This window comes from Trichosurus vulpecula, chromosome 5 (genome assembly GCF_011100635.1).
Source record: "Trichosurus vulpecula isolate mTriVul1 chromosome 5, mTriVul1.pri, whole genome shotgun sequence".
In the NCBI taxonomy this organism is placed as follows: Eukaryota; Metazoa; Chordata; class Mammalia; order Diprotodontia; family Phalangeridae; genus Trichosurus; species Trichosurus vulpecula.
Window position 1 is genome coordinate 202,452,343 of NC_050577.1, and position 10,974 is coordinate 202,463,316.

The 10,974-nt window shown below is 46.2% G+C and overlaps 1 protein-coding gene across 1 annotated transcript in view; it reads left to right on the forward strand.

Annotated features, from left to right (window-relative positions):
* Positions 1–4,126, forward strand: part of IQSEC3 (IQ motif and Sec7 domain ArfGEF 3) — a 153,658-nt gene extending 149,532 nt beyond the window's left edge. The window contains exon 14 of the mRNA XM_036758351.1: positions 3,686–4,126. Within this exon, the coding sequence (XP_036614246.1) occupies positions 3,686–4,126 (441 nt within the window). The remainder of the gene's footprint in view (positions 1–3,685) is intronic.
* Positions 4,127–10,974: the final 6,848 nt, after the last annotated feature.

Consider the following 10,974-nt stretch of genomic DNA (forward strand, 5'->3'; position numbering starts at 1 on the left):
TACTATGGAAAGCTGCCTTGAGTCTCTCATGCCCTCCATCTTTCTTTCTCAGAAGAGATTTCCATTCATTCCACAGTCAGCAGTCAAAAGATTCCTGTCTCCAAACAGTCTGTCCTCCCCCGCTGTTCCAAACAGACTGGGAGATGCTCTGCCTCTCCACAGAGACCCTACACACTAGATGTTTCTCCCTTCTTGATATGTGGGAGGATATATTGACTAAACCTGCCTCATTTCTGGGATGTCCCAGTAGAGTATAGTTACCTCTCTGGTTTCTGACCCCCAGCCTGCCACATGCCTCTTTCTGCCCCCCACATACCTTTTTCTGAAGGAGGCACCTTTATACAAGAGGAGCTTCCAGCCCCAGCTGCTGACAAGCCCCCCTTCCCCCCAAGGGTGGGTATTCCATCCACCCCTCGCATCTTTCTGCAGCTGCCCATTGCCTAGCCTTGCAGATAAACACAAGTTTCTAACTCACCCGTTTGTTCTGTCAATTCCACCCCAAACCACATACAGTCTGACCTGCCCAGAGAGAACAATCAAACCGGTGCTTAGTTCTTCCCTGCTAGTTCTGGCCTGAAGGGCTATGTGACTATCTGCAAGGCTGCCCATCTCCCTCAGCCAGCTCCAGGGCTCCTGCTAGCCTCTTTCTTCCTATGCAGAGTCTTGTCCTTGCTGCCCCCCTGGCCTGCCAGTTGGTTCCCCCCTACCAAACTCCCTTGTCCTCTGCCCTCCCTTCTCATTGCCTGGCCGATTCCCTCTGGCAGGCGCTTTTCCATCTTCTCTGAGCTATTCTTACTTGCTACCCATGTTTCATCTTGACTTTCTTTCCTTCTTTTTTTTCTTTCATCATCAGGGAGGTGAGGAGGGGAGAGTGTTGGGGGGAGGAGCAGTTGAGCCACTGAGGTCTCTTAGGGAGTTTTGCTTTCGATGGATGGGTCATCTTGCCTCTCACTTACCAACTCTCAAAGATGGGTGAAGAAACTGAGTAGGGTCCTGGTGAATGGATGGTGGCTGCTTCTCTAAGAAGTTATGTCAGCCTCACTTGAGGACACTCAGATCTAAGAAAAGTTGGAGAGAGGAGCAAACGAGGGGTCAGGAGAGTTCAGAAAAAGAGAAAAGGGAGGACAAGTCAGGAAAGAGTGATATTAGGAGAGGTAAGACATTGGGGAAACACGAGGAAGGAAAGGATAAGGGAGAGCCAAGAGTGTGGGCAAAGGGGAGATGGAGAAAAGAGGGGGCAGGGCAGGGCAGGACAGCACTGGAGTCCTATCGAGCTTTGGCTGAGTATGAACATTCAGGTGTGCTCCCACTGAGAGACCTAGGGAAAGGGTCTTGAGGTCTTGAGCTCCCCAAAACTCTACCCCATGTTCTGGCACCATAGGAATTTCCCCAGTTTCCTTCATCCAGTTGTCTCATCCTGAAGGCGTTCCCAACAGAGGAAGATGGGACAAAATTGTTTGTTGTCCACCTCCAGCAGCTGTGCTGATTATAACAAACAAACAAATAAACAAACAACTTTCTAAAACAAGGAGAGACTTCAAGAGACAATGAGAAAGGCTTGTCCTCACAGCCCCATAGTTGGTCTTATGGCATTTCCTAGTGCAATGGTAAGGCAGCTGTAGGAACTTCCCTGCCATTTTGGGCATGTCTCAGGGCCAGAAGATGCTACTGGAGGAAAAGGCCTGGGACCTGTAGGTGGGTTATTAAAAAGCAAAAATGAGGGACTGGCTAGGAGTAGTTGTTAGGGGATGTTTGTGGAAAAGAAAGTAACAGAGAGTATTCCTTGGAGAGAGGACAGAGGGAGGAAGACCTCTGGTGGGAGGCGATAGACATCTGCTGTCAAAAGGTAGAGAGGCTGGGGAACCTGTGAGTTAGGGCTTAGAGCCTGGGATAAAGTTGGGACACCATGTTCCTAACTTCTCCATAAAAGCAAGGACATAGTCTTCCTACTCCTCTCCTCTATCTGATGTTCTTTCATACCCAGGACAGCCATCTCCAGAGGTCAGGGATTGGGAGAAAGGTGCACCCAAAGGAAACACATTGCCCTAGCAAGAAATGCATGACAGATGAGCTGGACCAAGTTGTCAGGTGTGGGAGATATAAGAGCCCTTAATCAGGTAGACCTATTAGGAGACAACATGCAACACCATGGTCCATGAGAAACCTCAAAATTTCCCATTGGCCAATTCTTTCCCTTTCCCCTCTCTTCACCTTTTAACCCACACTGTCCATCTGGAGGAAGACTATAAACTGGACCATCTAGCCCTATGGATAATGGAGGATTTCCCTTGTCCATTCATTTGCTTAGAATCTTAGGATCCTAGACAATATGGTACAACCCACTCATGTCACAAATAAGGCAACTGAGGTTCAGACCATGGGTAAGCCATTTAATCTTGTTCAGCCTCAGTTTATTCATCTATAAAATGGGGCACCTCAGAGGGCTTCTTTAAGACTTTTATGAGGAAGTGAATGTAAAGTGTTTTCATGAACTTTAAAGCACTTATTAAATCCAATTATTAAATGACTTGCCCAAGCTAACCAACAGAGCCAGGACTTAAACCCAGATCTCCCAGCGCTTCATCTAGTAATCTTTTCACTACTTCTGGGAGACTCAGCTTTTTCTTTCTTTTTCTGGTAACCCATCATATAACTAAACAAATCACAGTCCCAGGTCTCAGAAAGACATTCAGTTGAGCCTTAAATGAAAGCGTTCTCTATTCGAATTTTTAAAAATCAAAAATCAGACGCTGCTTTGAGAATTAATGTTTCTTGGACCTGATGAGTGTGAGAAGAGTGTGTGGGGTGGGGGAGGGTGCTAAATAAAATAAATCAAATCTAGAGTGCCAGGCATGCAGGGATTTGTAGGCCCTTCTTGGCCCAAACACAGGGGCACTTTGACAGGCTCCAACTCTGTCAATATGTCTGACCTCCTTTTTCATTTTAACACCTTTGTGAGACTGGCAGGGAGGCTGGTTTGACTATCCCTGTTGGGGAGAGGCAGAGTCAGGGAGAGAAACTGATTTTAAGAGGTTTGGTCATTTGGCCAAGACCACATGACAATGTGTTAGGATTTTAGAGCTCAAAACAACTTTGGAAAGCTTCTAGTGCCGCCCTCTAATTTTACAGATGAAGAAACTGAGATTCTGAGTGGGGAGAGCCTGGCCCAGGGTCCCACAGCTGTTTAGGGGCAGAGTGGAAACTAAAGTCCAAGGCTCCTGATTTCCAGGGCAGGTTTTTTTGTTTTGGAGTTTTTGGGTTTTGTTTTTTTTTTTTGACATTGTGCCACAGTGACTTCCTCCGTTAGAATCAGGATTAGACCTCTGACACTTTGATCTCTTCAGAGCAGTAAAAGGAACACAGTGAGGAAAAATCACAGGTAGGATTGTCCAGTTGGAGCAGACACCAGAATTCCAGTCCAAACCCCTATTTTCATAATGAGGAAAGTAAGGCCTTGAGAGAAGAGACTTGATTAAGCTCAGTCATTTAGTATGAAGCAAAGCCTATCCTTAAATGGAGATCTTCTGACTCCAAGTCCAGCGGGAAGATTGCGGGGCAGAGGGCATAAGAGTGGTTGGATGGGGCTGGGGGTTGGGGGAAGGGGTGGAGGCTTAGGGTAGCCAGTCCTAGCAGCTGGGAATTGGTCATGTAACATGTCATGCTTCTCTGGCTGTTTCTAAACTAGGTGTCAATTCACAACAGGCTTCAAACGTACCAGCACAACTCCAGGCTGGGGCCCGAGAAGGGAGTGCTGCCGCCGCCACCGCCACCACCATCATCGCCAGGCCTGCCTCCTAATTCCCCAAGGGACCTGCTGCCACCACCGCCACCCACCCCCCCAGGGACCCTGGTGCAGTGCCAGCAGATTGTCAAAGTCATTGTCCTGGACAAGCCCTGCCTGGCCCGCATGGAGCCTCTCCTGAGCCAGGCTCTCACCTGTTATGCCTCCTCCTCTGACTCCTGCAGCTCCACTCCCCTTCGAGGTCCTGCCACCCCCGTCAAGATCATCCACCAGCCCCCCCTGCCCCCACCCCCTCCCCCTTATAACCATCCCCATCAGTACTGCCCTCCAGGCTCTCTGCTCCAACAAAGGAGGTATTCCAGTGGTTCCAGAAGCCTAGTGTAATCACTGCCCTTTCCCCTTTCCCTCCTCCCCCCCTACCATGAAACCTTTCTACACCCAGCAGCACAAATTTACTTCCCACTCCCCATTGTGCTCCTACACCTCCCTTGGGAGCTCCTCACCCCTAGGTGGCTCCTCACCCCCACCCCCACAGATGTGCTTAGTTCCTAACTAATGACCACAGTACTTTTTTAAAGAAAAAAATTGATCAATGGTACCTTGGTCTCCCTTTCCCAATCCCACTTCTCCCCTCAAACCTCCTGACTCTGCTGGGCCCCAATACCTGGGGAACCCATTTCAGGTCTCTCTTTTCCTTGCCTCCTCAGATTCTAGTCATGAATGGGAGGTCCCTTCTTCCTCCACCGGCCTTTTCCTCCTCCTACCAAAACCACATCTATCCCGCCAACTTGGACTAAGGCTTACTTCCAAACCAGGAATTCAAATGGAGGAGTCAGGAGTTCCTCCATTCCCCACCCTCACCTTTCCTTCTCCCTCTGCAAAAGGTGAGGGATGGTGAGACTGGAGCCATTGTTTTATGACTTTAGTTGGGGGTGGGGGTGGAGACAGAGGAGGAGAAGCTGATGTGGCTGGCATCATGACCAAAGGCTTGCTTGGCAGAGCACTTATGGGAGTAAGCATAATTGGTCCTACCAGGGTAGAGAAGGGGCTGAGTCACTCCCTCCTGCCCCTTGAGAAGGCAGCCACTGTACACTTTACACGATTAACCAAAATTAGCTCATAGGACCACAGAGTTAGACAGGATCTCTAAGACACAGCTAGTCTATCCCCCTGCCTTCAGGTAAAACTACACCTAATAGATGCAAATTGATCATTTCTGAAACCCTTCAGAAGATACTCCTTAGCTTTCTTTGGTCATTACTCTAGACCAGTAAGTTCTTCCAAGCTGTGATGTCCTCAGAGAACCATTGTCCTTTGTAGAGTAACAGTGAGTGCTCACATCTCTATGGCACTTTGTGGTTTGCAAAGAGCTTTTCCTCCTGAAAACCTGTGAATTAAGTGAAATAAGCTTTGTCCTCCTTTTATGGATGAAGAGTTGGAGCTCAGAGAGCTTAATTAATTGCCTTGCCCATAGTCACATAGCTAGTGTCAGTTAGGACACATAGATCCAGGTCCTTTGAGTCTAGAACCAGTGTGTTTTTCACTACATCATGATGTCTGACTCACACCCTGACCCGCATCTTTGAGGCCCGAAAGAAAAGTGACTTATGAGGTGAGATGACCCTACTTATAGCTGGTAGATAGCAAAACTTGGAATATGAGGCAACCTCTCCAAACAACTTCTTCCAAAATCCCAGCTCCCAATGCACTGGGACTGGATCAGGGCCAAGGCAACAGAGGTTCGTAGGAAGGCTGAATAACTTCCTCTAAATGGCTCCATCCAGATGGCATAGTTCTTTTATGAACAAACTAGATGTCACTGATCCTGCCTACTTGATTGTTTCTGGCCCTGATGTCATCACCCCTGTTTCTATAACATTCAGCCAAGTCTCTGTCTCTTTGACTCCTTTGCCCTAATTCCCATCCTCTTTTATCTGGCCCTGTCTTTCATTTCTTATGAATCCTAACCTATTATAGTATAGGACTCTGGGACTCCTCTGTAGACGGAAGTTCTTTCCTTCTTCCCACCTGGACCATTCTGAAAAGTATCCTTCAGTTTAGGTATGGACTACTCCATCCACTGATGGAGCAGCAAAGCAGGAATCACTTTTAAAGGATGGAAATCCAGATATCTACATTGGGATGGAGAGGGGACAGGTATACCCAAGGAGTGATGGGCAATTAGGAACAAGAGGGCAAAGTGAAAGAATTATAAATGGGAAGCAGAGCCAGAAGGGTGGAGGGAAGAGGAGTTGAGGGAATGGCTAATGTAGAAGAGTCGTAAGTAGGGGATTGATTGGAACCAGAACGTATGAGTGGAGTTATGAAAAAGAGACATAGACAGGCTAATATGTTGGGCCATATCTAATAAAATAAAATTTCATTTCCATAAAGTCTTACACATGGGTTGAAAAAATGAACCTCACAAGTAGAAGATGTAGATTTAGCTAGATAGCTATTTATATTAAAAACAACTAGGCGGTTATTGAACTGCAACTTTAATATGAGTCAACAGTGTGATATAGCAGCCCCCCAAAAAAGCTAAGATGATTTTAGGCTGTGTTAAGAGGTATGGGACCCTGGGCTAGGGAGAGGATGGTATCTATGGCAAAAAAAGATGGCAAAGGACCTCAAGGACATTCCGTATGAGGATTAGTTGAAGGAACTGGGTGCTTTTATCCTGGAAAAAAGAAGATGGTTGAACATGAAAGCTGCTTAAGGGTTGGTATGCATGTGAAGAATTACATTTACTCTGTTTAGCACCAGAGGACAGAACCAGGAGTAATGGGGAGAAGTTGCAAATAGGCAAATCTGGACCCATCAGGAAAAAAACAGAGTTATCCAAAAGTGGAATGCGCTTCCTTGGATGACATTTAGGCTCCTCCTTCAAGAAAAGGCTGAATGACCACTGGGCAGGTAGATTAAAGAGGAGATTCTTATTTGGATATGATTTGCACTAAATCTATGGTCTCTGAGGTCCCTCCCGACTCATGATCCAGCTGGAATACGAGTCTGATTTATAAATGGTGCCAGAGAACAGGAAAGAATTGTGTGGGATTGTGCTTAAGGGACAGGGTCTGGGAGGTTACTGCAGTTGGTTTTTCTCTCTCCCTTCCACCTTTGACCAAACCCTGGTTCATCTAACAGTTTAAGGATCCAATCAGCCAATCTGTAGTCTCCTCTCCCAGTCCCTAAATTCGTGACCCTGAAACTTCTCCAAGGGTCTCTAAACTTACTGGCAGTTTCTGAATTCCTAAAGGTCTTTCCTACCCCTCCTTCTAGGAAAAAATTATAGCCACATAATAAGAGCTGAAAAGGAGTTCAGAGGCTACCACATCCTACTCCATATCATAGATGAAGACACTGAGGTGGAGAGAGATGAAGTGACTTACCTCATATCATATAGCTATTAAGTGGAGGAGCTAGGATCTGAGATTCCTGACCTCAAATACGATGCTCATAGGTTTTAAACTGGAAGGGACCTTAGTGGTCAACAGGTCCAATCCCTTTATCTTACCAATGGGGAAAGTGAGATCCCAGAGAGCTTAAAAGATTTGTCCTACATCATGCAAGCAATAAACGGCAGAGGTGGGATTTGAATCCAGGTCCTCCAACTTCAAATCTCATGCCCTTTTCAATGTATCACACTACCTCTCATTGCTTTTCTTCCACTACATAAAAAGAAGGAATTATAAAAATCTAAAATTTGGAAGGAACCTTAAAGACTCTCCAGTCCCATATCTGAGGGAGATTCCCCATTGTAGTATCACTGCTAAGTGCTCCTTCAGCAGCCACGTGAAGACCTCCAGTGAGGACAGAACCCTCCACCTGCTGGAGCAGCTCATTCTGCTTTTGGACGGCTCTAATTATTAAGTTTCTTGTTGCCTCCCTGCAGCTTTTACCCATTATTCCTATTCCTGCCCTCTGAGGCTTAAATACTTGAAGACAGCTGTCCTGTCCCTACTTCCTTTCTTGCCCCAAATCTATTTTTCTGAGTAAACTATGCCTAGACTTGAACTGATGCTTGTACGGCGTGGTCTGCAGATAGCTAGCTCACTGTCCCCAGGGACCTTTTCTGCATGAACGGATATCAGTGTATCCCCCACTTTGATGCGTATGGGTAGTCCCAGGTCATGTAGGAAGTCTACACTCAAAGTGGGAGAAGTATTCAAGAGTCGTGAAAGGCAAGAAGCCCAAGATCAGCAGAAACATGGACTAAAGGCCAACTGTGAGCCGCTGGCAATGTCTACATCCTACACAAAGGAATCTCTTGCACTCACGTTCTTGAAAGGTGGACAGAGTCTCTATATAAAACTCTATGATCTCCCTTCCCTTGTGTCCACAATTGTGAACACACCATCCTACATCCTACCGTGTCTACACCATTGTCACCACCTGCTATAGCTGAGCTCCCCGAGATCTGATCCATCCTGCAGCATTAGACCCCTGGGTTGTTCCCCCCCCCCCCCCCCCCGTTGCTAGTAGCTCTACAAGAGTGACAACTTTGGCACCTTAGGCCGGGGCTAGGGCAGAATACTTCCTAGAGTACACATTTGGGGATGGCTCTTAAAATATCCTTTCAAGGATATCTTCCTCTCCTCCTGCCCCACCCCCAACCACATGTACCTAGAACCCCTAACCAAGCACCAGGATGTCACACAACAGGTATGGGCTTTAGTGTTCTTGATCTGCTTCATCTAAAAGAGCTAAGTGTTGTTTAAGCCACAGGATACTAAGCAAGGATAGTACCACCCTCATCTCCCTTACTAGGCCTTACCTATCTCTGATTCTAGAGAAGAAAAGCAGCTTTGCTGCCCCACAACCCACCTACTGTGCTCATAGTCACATGTGAATTAATCAAGCCCAATACCCATCCTGGAGTAAAAACTGAAAATCAGTTTCCACCAGGGAAATTCCCAGCCTATCCTTCTTACCCCACCCCACCCCACTTCTCCATTGCCAGGCAGGACTCCGACAATCATAGGGATCATAGGACTTAGAGCTGTAAGGGACCCTAGAAACCAATCCCTCATTCTACAGATGAGGAAATAGAGGTCCAGGGAGTTAAAGTCTGGGCTGGACATCAGTCTGTCCCTCTCCTAGCTTTACACACCTTTAGAGTCCTCAGACACTCCCTACCCCAGCAACTCTTAACCCTGCTCTTGCACAGCCCATCTGAATGTTTCTCTATAGCCAACAGAACCCAGCAGCCTAGGTGTAGGCATTTGCCCATCTGTCTCTCTGTGTCCTGCTGTACATACGTGACCTTGCCACCCTTCACCCCATAAGGGAGAAGTCTCTCTAGGGACAGGCAGGGTGACTACACCATTAAAAAATCCAAATGGCAAATATTTTGTAACAAAATAGCCCAGAGGTATTTTAGCTGTTCAAATCATAGAGTTTTAGAAATTATATTGAGATACGTCACTTGCGCAAACCATGTTTCCTTGTCTGCTTCTTTTCTCCTCAACTACGGGGAACATAAGTCTCCTGAAAGGGGGTGGAATGAGTGGGGAGGAAAGAGGGCAAGTTTTCCATCTGATAGATGGAGACTGAGTGTGAAAGAAGTGTCAGTGGTGAAGGCCAGAGGGGCTAGAAGGCCAAAGCAAATACTAAATTCAAATGAGCGAGTGTTTACCTAGTACTTTGTACAAAGCAATGGAGGAGATACTTTTGATGAAACAAGATTTCTGCCTTTGTGGAACTTGTGGTCTGGTAATAGCTATAAAACAAAACATGTGCTTGGCAAGGCTGCCTACTGCCACCTACCCTCTGCTACAAAATCATGTCTTTTTGGTTTACCTACAAAGAAAAGAAAATACATACCTTTAGAAAAAAAGCTATCAGGGTAAGGCACAAATAAAAGAAAATCACTTATGCCTAGACTTACTGAGCTATGGTTCTTCAGTTCTAGTTTATCTCCATAATCTTCTCAAGGTTGGGAGCCCCATGCCATGAAACCCAGATCCTTCCTGATTCCAGAAGAAAATAGCATTTCCCCTCCAAGATCACCTCCAACAACTTCAGAATTTGCCCACCTGAATGCTCCGGATAGCAATTCAAAGCAGTTCAAGTAACAGTTATTACCGCACCCCCTGTGTGAAAGGCATTGGCAACACAAAGACAAAAATGGAAATCTTTGTCCTCAAGAGTCTCCCAACCTCCCTGGAAGCTCCTGCATTTATTTATAATCCCAGGTTCGCTCTTGTCCAATTAGCCTCTGGGAACATAGTAGGTATATGAGTCATATAGTGATTGACTCTCCAACAGCTACCCTGCCCCCTTCCCCTCAACCAAGGGAGATAAGGAAATACAACAAATATAGACACTGTTCCTATAAATAATAGAATCAAAAATAGGATACACAGCTCTAAAAATATAGAAAGGTAAGCTCATTTGTCATAGGGGCCAAGGAGAAAGTGTTGCGGGGTGTGGTGGGGCAGGGTGAGAAGGTATAAATAAAAGGTAGGGAAAGAGTAAGTGTTGGGAGACTGTGACTGCTGACTATGAGGGTCTCATACCACTGAGGGAATAAGAAAGAGCTTAGAAGGGGCTGTCAAGTTGTCACCAATCAAGTAACACTGCGTCATTATCCCTTTAATGTATTCTGTGCCTGACGCCTCAGGTGATTTATAGCAAAGTCCAATGCACAAGACTCTTCCCGAGGATACAGGGGAAACACGGGGATATACAGAGAAAGCCATACATGGATGTGACACTCCCAAAATCTTATTTTTCTACCATGAAGAGGGGGAAGGGGAATAAGAATTTAAGTTCCTACTGGGTGCCAAGCACTGTTATCAGTACTGTATGAATATTGTCTCATTTGGGCCTCATAAAAACTCTGAGAGTTAAGTGCTATTATTATCCCTGTTTTACATTTGAGGAAACTGAGCCAGACAGAGGTTAAGTGACTTGCCCAGGGTCACATAACTAGTAAGTGTTCAAGGCTAGATTTGAACTTGGGTCTCCCTGATTCCAGACCTGGCACTCTATCCACTGTACCACCTACGTGTCTGCTTTGGTTTTTCCTATCAAGACACACAGCTCTGCTTGTACAATATAACAAGTCAGTCAAACAGTAGTACAGACTGTCTCTACATTTGTCTACAGCTCACCGGCAGCCTCAGAGTGGGAGAGTCTGGCTACCTCATTAGGCCCATTTGAGCCACATTGTACTTTCCTACCCTCAATAGACTAACTGTCCTGACTCCCTAATTATGATAGAAGGC